The sequence below is a fragment of the Phyllobates terribilis genome, unplaced genomic scaffold (assembly GCF_046119375.1).
Source record: "Phyllobates terribilis strain yellow unplaced genomic scaffold, ASM4611937v1 Scaffold_11__3_contigs__length_659146591, whole genome shotgun sequence".
Taxonomy (NCBI): Eukaryota; Metazoa; Chordata; class Amphibia; order Anura; family Dendrobatidae; genus Phyllobates; species Phyllobates terribilis.
Window position 1 is genome coordinate 167,296,223 of NW_027362771.1, and position 22,802 is coordinate 167,319,024.

Here is a 22,802-nt window from a genome sequence, read left to right on the forward strand (position 1 = left end):
GCAGTTTTTCTTATCCTTATTTTTTAGTTTCTTCCTGAATGTTTTTTTTTTTTGCAGTCTTTAGATTGGACAGTGCCCAGGTTGGACTTTATTTTGTCGCCGAGGAGTTTTTAAAAATACGTTCAAGGAAAAAGGTTAAAAATCTCTTCATATGAACGGCAAAATGGAAGGAAGAGTTTTCAAAATGTTGTTAGGGGGGGGGGGGGGGATTTTGCTAAAAAAAAAAAACAACCCCAAAAAACAAAAACCCTCTGTGTGCATGCGGCCTAAGAGTGTGTTGGAACAGCAACTCATGATTTTTGGAGACTTTCTGTTCTGAAAACTCTAAAAAGACCCCTGCAGTATGAACATAACTTGTAGGGATGTCCGCCCCGGTCAGATGGGGCCGTTGGACTCACAGCTGGGCCAGGATTTGGGGGATGGGACTGTGCTTTGCACCGTACACCAGGTGTGAGGGCGCAGAACGCTGAAGAAGTCTTGAAATAGTTGGCTTAAATGGAACTTTCTGGACCACAGAACCGGCCAGTCGCTCTTGGCTGGAAACAAACGGCTACTCATGGCCACTAATGTCGGCCAGTGTTCAAACCTGCCGGATTTCAGTGTGACCACAGTCACCATCATTAGTTGCGAGCTTGGGTTGCTTGGCAACAAGTGGCTATGTTGCCTTCCATGACTGCATTCCTCCAGGCGCCACAGACAGACCGCGCGCCCCGTCCCGCCCTTCGCAATGCCCTTCTCCAGCATCACGTCAGCTGACACGCGGCCGCATCCCGTGACACATCACGTGCCCGCATGCTGACGCTGAAAGACAGCACTGCGCGTGCGCAGCTGTCTGCCGGACGTGTGTTACTGGACACGTGAGGAGCGCGACGTCATCGTAAACACTCGTAGGCAAGATGGCGGCGCCTGCCACCGGAAAGGTAACGGAAAAAGGAAGTTTAGTTGTGTCCGTGATCCCGGAAGCGCCTGCAAGCCGCACTTGTAGTGTGCATACGGAGTAATAACGGACAGATACGGGCTCTGATCCAGCTGCTTAGTAACGTGTAATACTGACTGTCCGCTTTCTACTGAGCTGTCTGTGCTGGTAGCTGTGCCATGGTGCCCGCTCTGCCAGTGTGCCCTGTAACGTGATACCGGGGTCTGTGGTGGTCTTTGTACACACTCCTGTCCTGGTAGTCTTATGTTGTGCAGTGGGAGCCAGTGCCTGACGACTGTAACATTGCTGCAGCGCCCGGCTCCATCTGTATCTCTCACCTGACGACTGTAACATTGCTGCAGCGCCCGGCTCCGTCTGTATCTCTCACCTGACTGTAACATTGCTGTAGCGCCCGGCTCCGTCTGTATCTCTCACCTGACTGTAACATTGCTGCAGCGCCCGGCTCCGTCTGTATCTCTCACCTGACTGTAACATTGCTGCAGCCCCCGGCTCCGTCTGTATCTCTCACCTGACTGCAACATTGCTGCAGCGCCCGGCTCCGTCTGTATCTCTCACCTGACTGTAACATTGCTGCAGCGCCCGGCTCCGTCTGTATCTCTCACCTGACTGTAACATTGCTGCAGCGCCTGGCTCCGTCTGTATCTCTCACCTGACTGTAACATTGCTGCAGCCCCCGGCTCCGTCTGTATCTCTCACCTGACTGTAACATTGCTGCAGCCCCCGGCTCCATCTGTATCTCTCACCTGACTGTAACATTGCTGCAGCGCCCGGCTCCGTCTGTATCTCTCACCTGACTGTAACATTGCTGCAGCCCCCGGCTCCGTCTGTATCTCTCACCTGACTGCAACATTGCTGCAGCGCCCGGCTCCGTCTGTATCTCTCACCTGACTGTAACATTGCTGCAGCGCCCGGCTCCGTCTGTATCTCTCACCTGACTGTAACATTGCTGCAGCGCCTGGCTCCGTCTGTATCTCTCACCTGACTGTAACATTGCTGCAGCCCCCGGCTCCGTCTGTATCTCTCACCTGACTGTAACATTGCTGCAGCCCCCGGCTCCATCTGTATCTCTCACCTGACTGTAACATTGCTGCAGCACCCGGCTCCGTCTGTATCTCTCACCTGACGACTGTAACATTGCTGCGGCGCCCGGCTCCGTCTGTATCTCTCACCTGACGACTGTAACATTGCTGCGGCGCCCGGCTCCGTCTGTATCTCTCACCTGACGACTGTAACATTGCTGCGGCGCCCGGCTCTGTCTGTATCTCTCACCTGACTGTAACATTGCTGCAGCGCCCGGCTCTGTCTGTATCTCTCACCTGACGACTGTAACATTGCTTCGGCGCCCGACTCTGTCTGTATCTCTCACCTGACGACTGTAACATTGCTGCAGCGCCCGGCTCCGTCTGTATCTCTCACCTGACGACTGTAACATTACTGCAGCGCCCGGCTCTGTCTGTATCTCTCACCTGACGACTGTAACATTGCTGCAGCGCCCGGCTCTGTTTGTATCTCTCACCTGACTGTAACATTGCTGCAGCGCCCCGCTCTGTCTGTATCTCTCACCTGACGACTGTAACATTGCTGCAGCTCCCGGCTCTGTCTGTATCTCTCACCTGACGACTGTGACATTGCTGCAGCGCCCGGCTCTGTCTGTATCTCTCACCTGACGACTGTGACATTGCTGCAGCGCCCGGCTCTGTCTGTATCTCTCACCTGACGACTGTAACATTGCTGCAGCGCCCGGCTCTGTCTGTATCTCTCACCTGACGACTGTAACATTGCTGCAGCGCGCGGCTCTGTCTGTATCTCTCACCTGACGACTGTAACATTGCTGCAGCGCCCGGCTCTGTCTGTATCTCTCACCTGACGACTGTAACATTGCTGCAGCGCCCGGCTCTGTCTGTATCTCTCACCTGACGACTGTAACATTGCTGCAGCGCCCGGCTCTGTCTGTATCTCTCACCTGACGACTGTAACATTGCTGCAGCGCCCGGCTCCATCTGTTTCTCTCACCTGAGAGATACAGGATTTTTTTTTAACAAGCACATTTACCACTTTAGTGTAATGAGGATGAATAGCAGAGAATACCCCTGCTATAAAATGTATATACACAGGGGTCTGTGATATCCCCTATTAACAGGCAATGTGAGTACAGTGTACTGCATACTCTCCACAAATACATACTTCTCCTGATACTGTGCTATAACTCTAAGGAAAGTTGGGGGAGCGTCAGGAGACCTCCGTACACATTAGATCTGCGGGCTCGGCTGCTTTCAATCATTCTGTCAGATGTGAGGCTGAGATCTGCACAGCGTCTTTTGATATTGATGCAGAAACGCAGCATAAAAAGGCTAGTCATAATGCATGACTGTACACGTCAAAGCTGTCAAAGAAAAACAGACCGACTGTCATCAGGCCGACCAGCCGAGCAGTTAAGACGTTCGGAGCCAGTTTACCACTTCAGGCGCTAACTTGATTATTGACTAACAGGTTTTAGGCTCCTCACCTCTCTCTGTATACTTTCCTGGCAGGCGTGCCTGGTGATAATGTTGTAAGGTGGTTGGAGAGCTGGATACTGAATGTGTAGAACTTCTTACTTAGTTTTATGGTTGATCTAGGAGTTTGCTTTTCCAAGCTTGATTGTGTATCAGTCTTCCCTTTCCTCTCTCTGTCAATTCCCTGAATATACTCCCCTTGTGGATTAGGAGCTTTAGTGCAACAGATTTTATTTTTATTGTTTGTCATTTTGATCCTTTTATATTTGTTAACAACAATAAAAATTTATTTCTATAGCGCCAACATATTCCACAGCACTTTACATTACTGAGGGGACTCGTACAGACAATATCAGACACAGTAAGGCTATGTTCACACACGTTGTGTGTTTTTATGCAGCTAAATCTGCTGACAACTTTTCTCTGGCAGGAAAATAGCTTTGTCAAAAAAGCAGTTTTTCCTGCGTTTTGCGTTTTTTTCACTGTCGTTCTGTCTCTATTTAGACATATATAAAGTTCTGTGGAAAAAGAAAATCCCATTCTATTGTGCCATCAAAAACTCTGCAAATACGCAGCAAAAAATGCAGGTGTGTTTTTTGCTGAGTATTTGCAGTTTTTTTTTCACCACCCAATACTTCCTATGGGTGAAAAAACGCTGAAAGAAGTGACATGCTCTATTTTCCAAATACGCAAGGCACAAAATACCCTGCAAACAAAAAGCAACATGTGTGAACAGAGAATTCTGGTTTCTCATACACTTTGCTGGTAATGCTAGACGCAGCTGAAAATTTGCATAAAAATATGCAGCAAAACACAACGTGTGTGGACATAGCCTTACACATAATTCTACAGATACCAAGAGGAGTGAGGGCCCTGCTCAGGAGCTTACAATCTATAAGGAAGTAGGAGTGCTACAAAAGGTAGAAAGAGCTTGTAGTATATGGTCCAGGGTACTCTGAACCTTTACCGACATTCAGGTGCTTCTCACAAAATTAGAATATCAGCAAAAAGTTAATTTATTTCAGTTCTTCAATACAAAAAGTGAAACTCGCATATTATATCGAGTCATTACAAACAGAGTGATCTATTACAAGTGTTTATTCCTGTTAATGATGATTATGGCTTACAGCCAATGAAAACACAAAAGTCATTATCTCAGTAAATTTAAAATAATTAACAAAAAACACCTGCAAAGACTTTTTAAGCCTTTAAAAAGGTCCCTTAGTCTGTTTCAGTAGGCTCCACAATCATGGGGAAGACTGCTGACTTGACAGATGTCCAGAAGGCAGTCATTGACACACTCCACAAAAAGGTCATTGCTAAAGAAGCTGGCTGTATCCAAGCACATTAACCCCTTTACCCCCAAGGGTGGTCTGCACGTTAATGACCAGGCAAATTTTTACAATACATATTATACTTCATGATACTGGTAAAATTTCTTCAATATGACTTTCGTTTATTTGTGAAAAAATCGGAAATTTGGCACAAATTTTGAAAATGTCAAAATTTTCAAACTTTTAATTTCTATGCCCTTAAATCAGAGAGATATGTCACACAAAATAGTTAATAAAAAAACATTTCCCACATGTCTACTTTACATCAGCACAATTTTGTAACAAAAAATGTTTTTGGGTTAGGAAGTTATAAGTTTAAAAGTTGACCAGCGATTTCTCATTTTTCCAACAAAATTTACAAAACCATTTTTTTAGGGACCACATCACATATGAAGTGACTTTGAGGGGCCTTTATGACTGAAAATACCCAAAATTGACACCATTCTAAAAACTGCACCCCTCAAGGTGCTCAAAACCACATTCAAGAAGTTTATTAACCCTTCAGGTGCTTCACAGCAATCTTTGGAATGTGGAAGAAAAAAATTAACATTTAACTTTTTTCACTGAAATGTTATTTAGACCCCAATTTTTTTTATTTTTGTAAGGGTAACTGGAAAATATGGACCCCAAAATTTGTTGTGCAATTTCTCCTTAGCACACCAATTACCCATATGTGGGGGAAAACCACTGTTTGGGCGCATGGTAGGGTCCGGAAGGGAAGGAGCGCCATTAGACTTTTTGAATGGAAAATTTGCTTACATAATTAGCGGACGCCATGTTGCATTTGGAGAGCCCCTGATGTGCTTACACAATGGAAACCCCCCCCACAAGCGACACCATTTTGGAAACTAGACCCCTCAGGGAACTTATCTAGATGTGTGGTGAGCATCCCGAATCCCCAGGTGCTTCTCAGAAGTTTATAACATGGAGCCGTGAAAATAAAAAAAATCTTACTTTGTCCACAAAAATAATGTTTAAGTCCCATATTTTTTATTTTCACAACGATAAGAGGAGAAAATGGACCCCAAAAACTATTGTGCAATTTCTCCTGAGTACGCCGATACCCCATATGTGGGGAAAATACACTGTTTGGGTGCTCTGCAGGGTTCAGAAGGGGAGGAGCACTGTGTGACTTTTTGAATGCAAAATTGTGTGGAATCAAGAGCGGACGCCATGTCGCATTTGGAGAGCCCCTGATGCGCTTAAATAGTGGAAACCCCCCACAAGTTACCCCATTTTGGAAACTAGACCCCTCAAGGATTTTATCTTGGGGTATAGTGAACATTTTGAACCCAGAGGTATGACACAAAAATGGATAACATTAGGTCATCATATTGAATAAGTTGTTATTAGTCTTGAGCACAAGTGCTCGCCACTTGTGTTTGCATCGGTTGCTCCGGTATGCACCATGTATCGCGAGTGCTCGAGTGACATGATCAAGTCCCCACCCCGCATGTTTCACGGTTGTTAGACACCCAAAAAAACATACGTGGATCGCTCATGCATGGCAGGCAATCCCCATGAGGTTTTTTTGGGCCGCAAAGCATATGGGGCGGAGACTCAAGCATGTCACTCGAGCACCCGCGATACTCGGTGCATACCCGAGCACCCGATGCAAGCTCAAGTAGTGAACACTTGCACTCAACACTAGTCGCCATATCGTAACTTTTTTTTCTTTTACTTTTGAAAAATCCCAACACTAACCCTAGCACAACCCTATCACAACCGTAACCCTAGCTTTTATTTTCCCATTCCCCACAACAACACCCATGGAGAGAGGGATCCGCCCCAAGGACAGGAAACCCTACAGGTTTAATATGCCGAGCCCTCTGCTATGCCTCAGTGGTTTCCTGTGCTTGAGGAAGCCCTACAGCTCCCCAGGCGCTGCCGGGGGAGTGAAGATTACCTTGAGCATTGCGGCTTTCTTGGGGGTCCGAGTGTCCGGATCCTTCTCTGGGAGATGCGCGATGCTGCTCCGGATGCCTGACGTCAGTTCCGGAGGCACGGCCTATCGTGGCAGAGTGCTTCCCCGGAACCCCTGCTGGCGTCTTGCGGGACATCGCTGGGAGCCGGACAGGGGGGGCGTCATCTGGGGGCATAGCCCGAGGGGCAGAGTGCTTCCCCAGCGAAGACCAATGGGGTTCCTGGGGGGGGTAAGGAAAAGGAAGAGGATAAAAGCCCCCCCCCCCCCCTCCTCCATTCACTGCTACAGGGTTTCAAGAATGGAGGACACAGCTCAGCCCGGAGAACCCATAGAAGCAGCCCCTCCGACCTCTGTAGTCTTGAGTCAGGTGGTGTAAGTCAGGGGTGAAACCCTGGAAAAACCTTGTTAAATGTGTCCACATTCTTTTACGCTTTGCCCTTAGGGAAGGCCTAGAAAAACTCAAGCAAAATTTAAGCACAAGGAATGTGCACTATGCAAAAGTAGATTAGATGCCACATACACTAAAAAGCTATGCAAAGATTGTATTGAGAGAACCTTTTCAGAAGAGTCCACCTCGTTGATGGATAACATGCGGTCCATGATTAGAAGCAAAATTTTAAAAGTCATTTAAAGGGTTAAAGGCAGGCGCGGCGTCAAAAGAGGCTAGCAACAACTCTAGTTCAGAAGACGTCGGGGAGGAAGGCCAGCTAGGGAGATTTGATACAAACTCCACAGCATCGTCATCCTCTTCAGATAGCGATGAAGACCCCTCTTGTTTTCCGCTTGATGAAATTAGTAGGCTGGTGAAAGCAGTTAGGGCTACCATGAAAGTGGAAGACACAAAGGAGCCCAGATCCTACAAGATCAAATGTTTGGAGGTCTAGAAAGTAGGAAAAATGTGTTTTCCACTTCACAAAACCATTTCCCAGCTGATTTAAAAAGGAATGGGGAAAACCGGACAGAAAGGCTTACATCCCCAAACTGATGAAAAGAAAATACCCTTTCTGGGCAGAGGACTCTGAAGTTTGGGATAAGGCACCCAAGATAGATGTGGCAGTCTGCAAAGTCTCCAGAAGTTACTCCCTCCCATTTGATGATGCGGGGCTCCTGAAGGACCCTCTTGATAGGAAAGTAGAGAATTTTCTAAAAAGAGCATGGGAAACAGGAGCCACAGCATTCAAGCCGAATATAGCAACAATATGCGCGGCGAGATCTTTAAGTGTGTGGCTGGCTCAGTTGCAAGACCAGATCCGGAAACAAATGCCCTAGGGACGAGCTGCTAGCATGCCTGCCAAATATAATTAAAGCAGCAGACTTTCTTGCTGATGCCGTTTGTCTGACAGCCCGAACCTGTGCCCTGTCAAATTCAGCCAGAAGAGCCCTCTGGTTAAAAAACTGGAGAAGAGACTTCAATTCAAAGCCCAGGCTTTGCGGTATTCCCTTCGAAGGAAATTACCTCTTCGGGCCCACTCTCGAGGCGATCCTGGATAATGCGGGAGACTCAAAAAAAGGGAAGAGGGGGCTGAAGCCAAAAAACTCAAAGTGGAAGGAACCAAGAAGCAAGGAGAAAACTTCCTAGGGGCATCGTTTTTTTTCCCAAAAAAATCAGGAAGACAGTGACGCCAGGTCCCAGGTAGGTGGAAGATTGACGCACTTCCTCCCTGCCTGGGAAAATATTTCCCAGAGCCCCTGGGTTATAGACACAGTATGGGAGGGGCTGAAACTGGAATTCCTTTCCACTCCTCCAGATACGTCACCAGTAGTGTTGAGCGAGTATTTTCTGTTAACCCTTTCGGCAAGTATGCTCGGGCCGAGCTCCGAGTATTTGCAGCTGCTCGGTGATATGTTTGAATCGCTCCCGTGTGCATGATTTGCGATTGTTTGACAGTTTTTTAATACATGGGAGGAATGTCTATTTCTTACACATTCCTCACATGTAATAAAGCTGTCAAACAGTTGCAAATCATGCACACGGGAGCGATTCAAACATATCACCGAGCAGCTGTAAATACTCGGAGCTCGGCCCGAGCATACTCGGAACAGAACATACTCTCTCAACACTAGTCACCAGAGACCAACCTTCTGGGTTGGTTCAATATTCCCTAGAGCTAGAGGTTATGTTCCTAATCCAAAAGGGAGCACTGGCCTATGTCCCAGAAGGGGTAGAGCGGAAGGAGTTTTATAGCCCCTTATTCCTAAGAAAAAAAACGGATCAATCCTACAGAACTCTCATAAGCCTAAAAAACCTCAACAAGTTTCTGGCACTAAAACGGTTCAAGATGGAAAACATCTATTCAGTAATAAAACTCGTGTTCCCAAAATGTCTCATGGCCACTATAGATCTCAAAGATGCCTATTACCATGTCCCCATCTTTCAAGGTCATCGAAGATTCCTAAGAGTGGCGGTCTACCTCAAAGTCCTCCTCTTTGGACTGTCCATGGCCCCAAGGGTCTTTACAAAAATAGTGGCAGAAATGTCAGCACACGTAAGGGAATCAGACAGAATTTTTATCCCTTATGTGGACGACTTTCTTGTTGTAAGAAAATCGAAGTCCGAATGCAATCAAGCGGTATCAAAAGTCTCAAAAATCTTAGCCTCCTAAGGGTGACTAATAAACTTAAAGTCCAAGTTAGACCCAAGACAAAAACAAACTTTTTTGGGAATCTGGTTGGATTCAGGGAAGCAAATGTCCTTTCTTCCGGAAGAAAAAAGGGGAAAATAAAGGCCCTAGGTTCAAAACTGATAAACAACCCATTAACTATATTAAGAAGAGCCATGTCCATCCTGGGGTCTCTAACCGCATGTATCCCAGCAGTGACTTGGTCGAGGTTCCAATTGAGATCTCTCCAGTGGGACATTCTGAGAGTAGAAGAAAGATTAAGGGGAAACTTAAGGCCCCGTCACACTTGTCGGGATCGTTGCAGCGTCGCTAACTATATGACCTGTCAGGGATCGTTGCTGCGTCGCTATGTGGTCGCTGGTGAGCTGTCAAACAGGCAGGCTCACCAACGATCAGGGGAGCAGCGACATCGTGGAAAGAATCTTTCCACGATGTCCTGCTCCTGGTTACCAGCCTGCTGCTGAAGCAGGAGCAGGCTGGTAACCATGGTAAACATCGGGTTACTAGGGGCACACGCGCACCTAGTAACCCGTTGTTTATCATGGTTACCACTCTGCTACAGTGAGCGGGAGGTTACCGCTCACTTTAGCAGGCTGGTAACCATGGTAAACAGCGGGTTACTAGAGGCACACGCGCACCTAGTAACCCGTTGTTTATCATGGTTACCACTCTGCTACAGTGAGTGGGAGGTTACCACTCACTTTAGCAGGCTTGTAACCATGATAAACAACGGGTTACTAGGTGCGCGTGTGCCCCTAGTAACCCGATGTTTATCATGGTTACCAGCCTGATCGCTGCTCCCGCTGGTCACACACTGCGATGTGTGCTGACCAGCGAGAGGGCAACGACCAAAAAATGGTCCAGGACACTTTGCAGCGATCAGCGACCTCACAGCAGGGGCCTGATCGCTTCAAAGTGTCACACATAGCGACATCGCTGGTGAGGTCGCTGTTGCGTCACCAAAACCGTGACACAGCAGCGATCTCGCTATGTGAGACGGGGGCTTTAGACCTAAAGATAGTGGTATCAAGGGATACTCTTTAACATGGTGGACAAACGAGGTAAATCTATCCCAGGGGGGGTTCAATGGGAAGTGAAAGACCCCGTAATACTCACCTCGGACGCAAGCCCCTGGGGGTGGGGGGCCCACGTAGACGGAAGTGTTCTGCAGGGGAGATGGCCACAAGACCTAATAAAGGCTTCTTCCATCAGGAAAGAATTAGCATCCGTAGGATTGGCCTTACGAAAAATCCTGCCAGTTGGCAAAAATCGACACCTAAAAATTCTCTCCGACAACAAAACAGCACTTATATAAACAAGCAGGGATGAACAAGGTCAGAAGGGCTGATGGCCGAGGCACAAAAAATTATGATGCTAGCAGAAGGGAATCTAACTTCCGTCTCGGCAGGCTATTTGAAAGGGTCAGAAAATGTAAAAGCAGATTTCCTGAGCCGTCACAGGGTAGACCTGGACGAATGGTCTTTAAACGCAGAAGTCTTCCAGAAAATAGTAGATCTCTGGGGATTTCCAAAAATAGACCTTTTTGCAAACAGATCGAACAGGAAGGTCCAGAAATTCTTTTCAATAAATCCAAAAGACCTCCCCGGGGGAGTAGACGTTCTTCTCCACGAATGGCCAGTAGGTCTTCTTTATGCTTTTCCCCCTCTAATTCCTGCGGTTCTCAGGAAAATACGCACAGAAAGGGTCGAGATAATTCTAGTGGCCCCGTTCTGGCTCAGAAGGACGTGGTTCACCTGGCTACGTCGCCTTTCAGTAGCAACTCCGTGGGTACTTCCAAGAGATTCAAACCTATCCCAGCGCCCCATTCATCACCCCGACATAAATGAAGTTACTTTAACGGCTTGGCGCTTGAGCGGCAGTTTCTGAGAAATAAGAGGTGTTCGGAAAATGTAATATCCACCCTTATTAAGTTGAGGAAAAAAACATCTATTATATATTACAGGATATGGAGTAAATTCCTGTTTTTTTTTCAGGAATAAATCCCTTAAAGAATCAGAGGGTCCCATATGTGGAGATTCTGGTATTCCTACAAAAGGGTTGGGAATTGGGGTTAAAAAAGAGCACCCTTTAAGGTACACTCTGCAGCCTTGGGGGCACTCTTCGGAGGGAACGTCGCATCCCACCCCTTGATAGTAAAATTTTACAGAGCAGTCAGTCGGTCAGAATCTGCCCCTTGTCAGAGAGCCGCTTCTTGGGACTTAAACTTGGTCCTCAGAGCCCTTACGAAGCCTCCCTTTGAGCCTTTATCAGATTGTTCTCTAAAAAATGTAACCCTTAAAATGGCCCTCCTGGTAGCCCTTACATAGAGCCAGAATCTCCCCCACCCGTCTGGCCAATCTATAATTCAGACCTTTACGCAATTCCTGACGGACAGAGTTATTCTTTCCCCAGACCCTGCCTTTCTTCCGAAAGTAGTATCCACCTTCCATAGGGCACAGGATATAGTATTACCTTCATTCTGTGAGAACCCTAAAAATGAAGGGGAAAGGGAGTACCATACCCTAGATGTCAGGAGATGTTTATTACAATATTTGGAGTCAACCAAGGGTATTAGGAAAACCACCTCCTTGTTTGTTCTCTTTAAGGGTCCCAAGAAGGGCCAGGCAGCGTCCAAGGGGTCCATAGCAAGATGGGTCAGGACAGGGATTGCGCTGGCTTACACCTCAAGGGGTTCTCCCCTCCTGATAAAATTAAAGCACATTCCACGAGGGCTGTCTCTATTTCTTGGGCAGAAAGGGCAAATGCTTCTCTGGAGCTGATTTGTAGGGCAGCCACGTGGTCTTCACCCTCCACCTTCTTCAAGCACTAAAGGGTGGATCTAGGTGTTGGTGATCTATCCTTCGGTAGGAAAGTTTTACAAGCAGTGGTCCCTCCCTAAGGGGATTCCTTTGTAATCTCTCCATGGGTGCTGTCGTGGGGAATGGGAAAAATGCTGATTACTTACCAGTAATCGGATTTTACAGAACCCACGACAGCACCCTCACTTATTCCCTCCCTTCTCACCCGCTTTATGGTGGAGGATGCACGCATAAATCACGGGGTGTCGCAAAAAAAAGGGGCATACATATGAAATGAATATACAGAAATATATGTATACCTTCTCTTATGTATTTGCCATATTTTGGCAATATTCTGCACTGAATTCTTAAGTGTGGAAGATTCCATCTATGTATGTATGTATTGTCTAAACTAACCAACGGGGTTCCTCTGATGCTCTGCATAGCAGAGGGTTCCGCCTCTTTAAACCTGTAGGGTTTCCTGTCCTTGCAGCCGATCCTTTTCTCCATCGGTGCTGTCGTGGGTTCTGGAATATCCGATTACCGGTAAGTAATCATCATTTTTTTACGCCTTTCTTCGTGCGGTATAAGTGATTAGACGACTTTATTCTTCGGGTTGGTGCAATTACAGTGATACCAGAATCATATTGGGTTTTTATGATTGACAGCTGTCACACACTAAAAGACGCTTTTTTTTTTTTTGCAAAGACTGGTTTTTGCAACTCCATATTCTGAGAGCTATAATTTTTCCATATTTCGGCTGACAGTCATGTAAGGGATTGTTTTTTGCAGGACGAGTTGACGTTATTATTGGTACCATTTTCAGGCATGTGACATTTTTTGATCGCTTTCTATTCCGATTTTTGGGAGGCAGAATAAACAAAAACCAACAATTCAGGAATCGTTTTGTTTTTTTTATGCCGGTCTGCCTGTGTTAAGATTGATAAGACAGCTTTATTCTTCGGGTCAGTATGTTTAAAGCGGTATCACATTTTTATCTTTTTTTTTTTATGTTTTGGCGCTTTTACACAATAAATGCTATTTTATAGAGAAAAAAAAATTTTTTGCATTGCTTTATTCTGAGAGCTATAACTTTTTTATTTTTCGGCTTATAGAGCTGTATGGCGGCTTGTTTTTTGTGGGACAAGATGACGTTTTCAGGGGTACCTTTTTATTCACATTTGTCGTTTTGATTGTGTTTTATTCCATTTTTTGTTTGGCGGTATGATGATAAAGTATCATTTTTTTTGCTTCGTTTTTTTTTTTATATGTACAATGATCACTAAAGGGGTGAACTAGTGGGACAGTTTTATAGGTCAGGTCGTTCTGGATGCGGCGATACCATATATCTGTACTTTTTATTTATTTACTTTTTCTGAATATTTATTCATGGGTACAATATATTTTTATTTTTTTAGGATTATTTTTTTCCATTATATATAGATATATAATATATTTTATTTATTTACAATTTTGTTTTTAATTTTTTTTTTCAATTTCTGATACTTTTTTAACTTTTACACTTTGTCCCACTATGGCACTTTAATTTTTTTCACCCAGACCGCTTGCATAGCATATAAAATGCTGCAGCAGCGTCTCTATGCTATGCAGGCTGCAGCCCTGCACACACAAGTTAGTTAGACCGCGCACTGAACGACATCGGGTCACCACGACAACCACCAGGACCCCGCACAGAAAGCGCGGGACGCCGGAGAGGCGGAAAGTATCGGCGCTTACCTCCCCTTGCCGGCTGAATGCTGCAGTCGACTTCGATCGCAGCATTTCGGGGGTTAATGTGCTGGGGTAATGTTAATGTTCTGATTGTCACAGCTGACACCCGGCACACAGCTTGTGTGCGGGCGCGATCACATTCTGCGTAATAGTACGTCCCTGGCCCAATAGACCCAGGGCACAAGGATGTACTATTACCACAAATGTCAGAAAGGGGTTAATGGAAAGTTGAGTGGAAGGAAAAAGTGTGGTAGAAAAAGGTGCACAAGCAACCGGGATAACCGCAGCCTTGAAAGGATTGTTAAGAAAAGGCCATTCAAAAATTTGGGGGAGATTCACAAGGAGTGGACTGCTGCTGGAGTCATTACTTCAAGAGCCACCACACACAGATGTGTCCAGGACATGGGCTACAAGTGTCACATCCCTTGTGTCAAGGCACTCATGACCAATAGACAACGCTAGAAGCGTCTTACCTGGGCCAAGGAGAAAAAGCCCTGGACTGTTGCTCAGTGGTCCACGGTGTTGTTTTCAGATGAAAGTAAATTTAGCATTTCATTTGGAAATCCAGGTCCCAGAGTCTGGAGGAAGAGTGGAGAGGCCACAATCCAAGCTGCTTGAGGTCTAGTGTGAAGTTTCCACAATCAGTGATGGTTTGGGGAGCCATGTCATCTGCTGGTGTAGGTCCACTGTGCTTTATCAAGACCAAAGTCAGCGCAGCAGTCTACCAGGAAATGTTAGAGCACTTGATGCTTCCCTCTGCCGACAAGCTTTTTGGAGATGGACATTTCATTCTCCAGCAGGACTTTGCACCTGTCCACACTGCCAAAAGTACCAATACCTGGTTTACAAACAACAGTATCACTGTGCTTGATTGGCCAGCAAACTCGCCTGACCTTAACCCCATAGAGAATCTATGGGGTATTGTCAAGAGGAAGATGAGACACCAGACCCAACAATGCAGACGAGCTGAAGGCTGCTATCAAAGCAACCTGGGCTTCCATAACACCTCACAGTGCTACAGGTTGATCGCCTCCATGCCACGCCACATTGATGCAGTAATTGATGCAGGAAGAAAGTACAACTTGTTCTGCAAAAAACTAACCTTCATACGGCTATGTGGACGGAAAAGTAAGAAAGTTATGGCTCTTGGAAGAAGGGGAGAAAAAAATTAAAGTGCAAAAACGGATGATCGCCCCTTCATGAAGGGGTTAAAATTATGGACATTTGTAGTTAACCAGATTGTCTGAGGTTGTAAATTCCAGGGAATTGGCACAGCATAAGAAAAGTCTTGACGACGTGGGTGGGAGATTCAGATTATGGAGGATGTTAGTTTTGGGTCATTAGGAGAACTGAGAGCCCAGATAGGGAGGAGATGTAAGGCGGTGATGAACTATGGAAAGATTAAATAAAATATAACCCAGAGGCAGCGGGCATATTAAAATAACAGGTATAGGTACTTTTAGTTATGGAGAGATTCAGTTTTAGATGGAGGGATGACATGATGTTGGAGACAGCGAACAGACAATCCCTTGTATTTTGTATTAATGTGGGGGTGATTTCAGGAGACTATGTGTATAATTGGTTTGTGTGTACAAATGGTTTGTCCACTAGGGGCAGTGTTTAGCGTAAAGAGCAGGGGGCCTAGGACTGAGTCTTGAGGAACTCTGACAGTAAGGCTTTGTGCCCACAATGCAGAAATGCTCCGGATTTTTCCTGAGCGTTTCTGCATCTCCCTGGCAGAAAAAACGCATGCGGATTATACATGTGGATTGTACATGCGGATTGTACATGCATTTTTCCTGCCAGGGACATGCGGATGTGAAGCGTTCTTCACATGCATTTCTGCATGCGGGTTGACAAGCACTTTCCAAGCGATTTTAGCTCCACTTGGAAAGTGTTTAACAACTTGGTCACATTATATAAATCCATGCAAGCGGCATGGATTTATATAGTGTGACCGAAAGAATGTTTAAAAACAAAAAATAAATCTATACTTACCTTCTGATGGCCCCCGCAGTCTTACTTCGCTCTGTCCTGGCTGCCGGTAGATCACGGTACACTGAAGGACCTGCCGATGTCAGCGTCGCGTGACCCGTCACATGACTATGACGTCAGCGCAGGTCCTCCAGTCCATTGTGATCTGCCGGCAAGAGAGGACGAGCGCAGCAGGGGCCGTCAGAAGGTAAATATAACATTTATTTTTTATTTTATTCTTTTTTTTTTTTTTTTTTTTTTTTACAGTTTCTATGGTACCCGGGTCCGGAGGAGAGTCTCCTGTCCTCCACACCTGGGTACCATCCGCACATTGGAACGCATGGAATGCGCATCTACATATACAGTGATGCGTAATCCATGCGGTCTAATGCAAGTCAATGGCCGCGAAAACGCAGCACTTCCGCAAAATAATTGGTAGTGCTGCGTTTTTTTCCGCAAAGATAATCCGCAGCGGAAATTTCCGCAGCATGTGCACAGCACATGTGGATTATGATTGGGGACCATGGCAGGCCTTCTACCATGCGTTTTTAAGCGTTTCTGTAGCGTTTTTGCCGCTGCAGAAACGCTTAAAAAACGCATCGTGGGCACACAGCCTAAGGCGAAGAAGAGACTGAAAATGATACAGTGAAGGAGTGGTCGGAGAGATAGGAGAGCGGTATCTTTGAGCCCGATAGAGCGGAGCATAGTGAGAAGGAGCCGGTGATCAACAAGTGTTGGTTGCTGCAGAGAGATCCAGGAGAATCAGCAGGAAGTAGTGACCATTACATGTACAAGCTATTATTACGAGCTCGTAGCTATTAGTAGATCATTAGAGACTTTATTAACGGCAGTTTCTGTGGAATGCAGAGTCTAGACACCAGATTGTAAAGGGTTAAGACGAGTTATCAGAGACCTAACATAATAGAGAAAGTAATCCAAGAGTTTCCAGGTGTTCAGCAGTAAATGGAAGATTAGAGTCCGTTTGTAGTTAGTAGAGTAGTTCTGGTAAAAGGTTCTTTTTTAGTATTGGGTTATGACAGCATGTTTGAAGGAGGAGGAAAAGATGAAAGACAGAGGTTACTTGTCTTAGTTAGGTGGGTAGTGACAGCCGAGGAGAGGGACTGGGGGTCACGGGTGCAGGTTGTAGGAACAAAAGGAGTGAGGAGCCTGGTAATGTCTGTGATCAGTTCAAAGGCGGAAAGTAAATGACATAAAGTGCGGGAGGCAATGGGATCCATGTGTATTAGGGAATCGGGAGATCATTCCCTATTGGATATTGTCAATTTAAATAAGTGGCCAGGTCTGAGGTTGGTGATGGGGCTTGCACTTTAGGACTGAGAAGGGAGTGAAAAGTGTCAGTCATTTTGGATTATTGGATAGTGAGGTGAGTAGTGAAGGGCAGGGTTATAGCTACAAGCAAAAATTTATAGTGGATGAAGTCTTCTGCCAAAGGTGATTCCCTCCCACCCCCACTCCCCTTAAGCATTTGGACACCCGAGAGCACAACTGGTCGAAACATGTTTGTGCCAGGGTTGCCATAGTTTGTGTCGGTGTGTTCTGCAAATATTCTGACACTAAGTGAAATACATTTCATTATTGCATATTTTGTAAATATATTCAGGATCTATGAGGGTATGTGCTCACTACGAGGAGCCGCTGCGGCCCTGACAATACAGAACAGCCACACGGCTTCTGCACTCATTATGCAAATGAGCGCCCGCAATTTTTTTTTTTTCACATGCGGACTTTCCTCATAGAGGTTAGTCTATGGGGAAAGTCCACATATGGACCCGCAAGAGAAATTGACATGCTGCGGGTCTGAAAGACGTGCCCCATGTCAGTTTCCACAGGAGCACAAAGACGCATAGTGGACATGGATTTCTAGAAATCCATCCACTATGCTGCAACATCTGAACGCTGCGGGTTTGACGCTGCATAAACACACAGCTTCATACCTGCAGCGGCTCCTGACCGTGGGCACTTACTCTTAGGTCCTTGTATAAAATGTTTAATTCAATTCTGACCGCTCTGTATAACTCGAGACCAGAAATGTGAGTGCTAAAAATTCCTCCACGACTCCTGAACTACAATCCCACCTGCACCAGGCTGGCTGTAGAAATGGCCATATGAGCTGTCTGGCTGGTAGCCGTGTGACAAGAACCGCATGCAGTTTCCCACAGGCAGCAGTGCTTTTGTAATGGTCTGTTATAGGCTTGGCCGTAGGTTTAGTGCTGTGCATGGAGCTGAAGTTGGCCCTTTTCTGTTACCTCTGTAAGGCTCTGTGCCCACGATGCAGAAATGCTCCGGATTTTTCCTGAGCATTTCTGCATCTCCCTGGCAGAAAAAATGCATGCGGATTTTAAATGCATTTTTCCTGCCAGGGAGATGTGGAAGTGAAGCGTTTTGATCATGCGATTTCGCATGTGGGTTGTCAAGCGCTTTCCAAGCGATTTTAGCATCACTTGGAAAGTGCTTGACAACTTGGTCACACTATATAAATCCATGCAACCGGCATGGATTTCATATAGTGTGACCAAGCTAGTTAAAAAAAATAATAAAAATGGTAAAAAACAACATATACTCACCTACCGATGGCCCCCGGTCTCCTTATCCGATGCGTCCGGTGTTCCCGGTGTCTCGTGATGGTCTAAAAGGACCTTCCATGACGTCATTTAGTCATGTGTCAAGACATATGCATAACAGCACTTGCGTTAATATCAAGCATTGATATACAGTGTCACAATGCACCTACACAGGCAGTCACTCCACCTTCCACATACAGGTGCATCTCACTAAATTAGAATATCATCAAAAAATTAACTTATTTCAGTTCTTCAATACAAAAAGTGAAACTCATAGATTATATAGTCATTACGAACAGTGATCTATTTCAAGTGTTTATTTCTCTTAATGTTGATGATTATGGCTTACAGCCAATGAAAACACAAGTCATTATTTCAGTAAATTACAATAATTAACAAAAAACACCTGCAAAGGCTTCCTAAGAGTTTAAAAAGGTCCCTTAGTCTGTTCCAGTAGGCTCCACAATCATGGGGAAGACTGCTGACTTGACAGATGTCCAGAAGGCAGTCATTGACACACTCCACAAGGTCCCAGAGTTCCAATTTTCATTTGGAAATCAAGGTCCCAGAGTCTGGAGGAAGAACGGAGAGGCACACAATCCAAGCTGCTTGAGGTCTAGTGTGAAGTTTCCACAATCAGTGATGGTTTGGGGAGCCATGTCTTCTGCTGGTGTAGGTCCACTGTGTTCATCAAGACTAAAGTCAGCTCAGTCGTCTACCAGGAAATTTTAGAGCACTTCATGCTTCCCTCTGACGACAAGCTCTTTGGAGATGTAAATTTCATTCTCCAGCAGGACTTGGCACCTGTCCACACTGCCAAAAGTACCAATACCTGTACAGTGTCACTGTGCTTGATTGGCCAGCAAACTCGCCTGACCTAGAATAGAATCTATGGGGTATTGTCAAGAGGAAGATGAGACACCAGACCCAACAAGGCAGACGAGCTGAAGGCTGCTATCAAAGCAACCTGGGCTTCCATAACACCTCAGCAGTGCCACAGGCTGTTCGCCTCCATGCCACGCCGCATTGATGCAGTAATTGATGCAAAAGGAGCCCCGACCAAGTATTGAGTGCATTTACTGAACATACATTTCAGTAGGCCAACATTTCAGGTTTTAAAAACATTTTTCAAGCTGTTATAAAGTATTCTAATTTACTGAGATAATGACTTGTGTTTTCATTGGTTGTAAGCCATAATCATCGTTAACAGAAATAAACACTTGAAATAGATCACTCTGTTTGTAATGACTCTATATAGTATGAGTTTCACTTTATGTAGTGAAGAACTGAAATAAATTAACTTTTTGATGATATTCTAATTTAGTGAGATGCACCTGTTACCATTATAGCCCCCGAGCATTCATACATGATATCCTTGTGACTAACCAATCGTCCAGCTTTACTGATCCAATAAACATGTCTTCAGAGGTAAAGCCGATTTATTTTTTACTAGGAAGTGAAACCTTTTATTTTACTTTGCAGGTGGTCTATGATCAGGAAGGCGTCTTTATACATTCATCATGTGGGAAATTAGAAGATCAAGACAGCCTTATTCCAGGAACCCTGCATGTTATAGAGAAGGTATTATTTTCTCAATCTGAAGTATGTAAATGGTTATTTGTGGTGGAAAGTGGTGCGTAACGTCATTGGTTTTAATGTACCGGTGTAGAACTGGAATTGCTCCAAGTGAATAATGGACTTTACTTCAGATGTGTTACTGGCTGAACATGCAAGATGGCTGCAGCCACCTTATTGACGTGCGTCGGCATAAGTGGTTTTATAAGGACGTAATGTATTTGCATTGTACATTTGCTGGAGATAAGTGCACTCATACGTGTATAATGTGTCTGATGCGGTGTGGAAGGATAAGTGTACTCATTAGTGCATAGTACATTTCTAAGGGGAACTGTCCCTCAGATTTATTATATCTGACCCCAGCCAAACTGTGTATGTATGTGCAAAATGGCCTGTAATAGGACACGGAGCAGCAGAGAGCAACATTCTTCAAGAAATAGTTTCCTACATACAGAGGGGAAAGTAAGTATTTAAGTATGCACTGTTGATTTTGCAAGTTTTCCCACCTACAAAGAATGTAGAGGTCTGTATTTTTTATCGTAGGTACACTTCACCTGTGAGAGACAGAATCATAAAAAAAAAATATATATATCACATTTATGATCTTTAAAAAATCAAATTGCATTTTATTTCATGATATGTGATCACCTACCAACCAGCGAGAATTCTGGCTCTCACAGACCTGTTAGTTTTTCTTTTAGAAGCCCTCCTACTCTGCACTCATTACCTGTATTAATTGCACCTGTTTGAACTTTTTACCTGTATAAAAGACACATGTCCAGTGTCCACACACTCAATCCGTCACACTCCAACCTCTTAACCATTACCAAGACCAAAGAGCTGTCTGAGGAAACCAGGGACAAAATTGTAGACCTGCACAAGGCTGGGATGGGCTACAGCACAATAGGCAAGCAGCTGGGTGAGAAGGCAACATCTGTTGGCGCAATTATTACTGTCAATCTTCCTCGGTCTGGGGCTCCATGCAAGATCTTACCTTGTGGGGTAAGGATGATTCTGTGAAAGGTCAGGAATCAGCCCAGAACTACAAGGGAGGACCTGGTCAATGACCTGAAGAGAGCTGGGACCACTGTCTCAAACATTACCATTAGCAATACACTGCTCCATCATGGATTAAAATCTTGCAGGGCACACCAGGTCCCCCTGCTCACGCCAGCACATGTCCAGGCCTGTGTGAAGTTCACCAATGACCATCTGGATGATCCAGAGGAGGCATGGGAGAAGGTCATGTGGTCAGATGAGACCAAAATAGAACTTTTTGGTATCAACTCCACTCACTGTGTTTGGAGGAAGAAGAATGAGTACAACCCCAAGAACACCTTCCCAACAGTGAGTCATAGTGGGGGGAAACTTCATACTTTGGTGTGCTTCTCTGCAAAGGGGACAGGGTGACTACACCATGTTGAAGGGAGGATGGATGGGGTCATGTATCGTGACATTTTGCCCAACAACCTCCTACCCTCAGTAAGAGCAATGAAGATTGGTCATGGCTGGGTCTTCCAGCATGACAATGACTCCAAACACACAGTCAGGGAAACTAAGGAGTGGCTCTGTAAGAAGCATTTCAAGGTCCTGGAGTGGCCCAGTCAGTCTCCAGGCCTGAACCCAATAGAAAATCTTTGGAGGGAGCTGAAACTCAATGTTGGCCAGTGACCGCCCCGAAACCTGAAATATCTGGAGAAGATCTGTATGAAGGAGTCGGCCAAAATCCCTGCTGCAGCGAGTGCAAACCTGGTCAAGAACTACAGGAAACGTCTGACCTCTGTAATTACAAACAAAGGTTTCTATACAAAATATGAAGTTGTTTTTCTATTGTATTAAATACTTATTTCATGCAATAAAATGCTAATTAATTATGTAAAAATCATACAATGTGATTTTCTGATTTTTTTTTTTTTTTTTTTAGATTTTTGTCTCTCACCGTTGAAGTGTACCTACGATAAAAATATTCAGACCTCTTCATTCTTTGTAGGTGGGAAAACTTGCATAATCTGCAGCATATCAAATACTAATTTTCCCCACTTTATATAGCATGTAACTTACTGACCCCCTTTAATCTATGACCTAATTGTGCACTTTGCTCATTTTAACTTCTTTGAATGTAACCTCCTACTTTTGTGGTCTTTTATTTATTTTAAAGGATATGGAAGTCATTGTAGATTGGAGACCCCTTGAAGAAACGTTGGACTCGTCTAATATACTTTGTGCTGTAAAGGTATGTTACCCTTCCAGGGAGGATCAATTCAAAAATTCGCACCTGAAGCACCGAGCTGCCAATTTTAGGCCACGGTCCCACAGAGAGGTAGCTTGGCAGATGTAGCTGTGATGTTGGCATAGCTTTCAAATTGATTAGCAAACTTTTGTTCATTGATTGCTAAGAATTGCCCGCCACTGACAATCCGTTTGAAAATTATTAACTTGTTTTCAGGCGCATTTCGGCTGCCACTCTCTTGGACCACACATTACACCGAGCGCCCAATCATGGCAGGACACTCATACTTATGCTTCCATGGGTGATGTTGTATACAGGAAAAATCCATATTTGTATTACTTGTATCTCCTAATCCATGATTTAACTGTATAACAGATCTTGACCTACGAAACCAGAAGATAGTTCAGATTTTGACGTGTATGTCAGTGTAATCCGTGTGGGCACAAAGGTGTATTCATGTGATCGCCAGCACCCAGGTAGCTGTAATTGACAAGACTGCGGCAGTTATTACACTTTTCACATACTCAAATATACCTGATTAAAAAATAAAATATTATCCTTTCCATACCCATTTTCTGAAAATAGAACCTAGCACTTCTCT

General features: G+C 45.0%; 1 protein-coding gene across 2 annotated transcripts in view; it reads left to right on the forward strand.

Moving 5' to 3' along the window:
• Window positions 1-764: 764 nt before the first annotated feature.
• TBC1D15 (TBC1 domain family member 15) overlaps window positions 765-22,802 on the forward strand; it is a 116,384-nt gene continuing 94,346 nt past the window's right edge. Inside the window, exons 1-3 of one of the 2 annotated variants that reach the window (XM_073651795.1) lie at window positions 765-920; window positions 19,879-19,977; window positions 22,130-22,204. In XM_073651795.1, the coding sequence (XP_073507896.1) occupies window positions 897-920; window positions 19,879-19,977; window positions 22,130-22,204 (198 nt within the window). In that variant the 5' untranslated portion in view covers window positions 765-896. Of the gene's footprint in view, window positions 921-19,878; window positions 19,978-21,895; window positions 21,962-22,129; window positions 22,205-22,802 lie in introns of those variants that run through there. The other variant, XM_073651796.1, reaches the window with a different exon arrangement.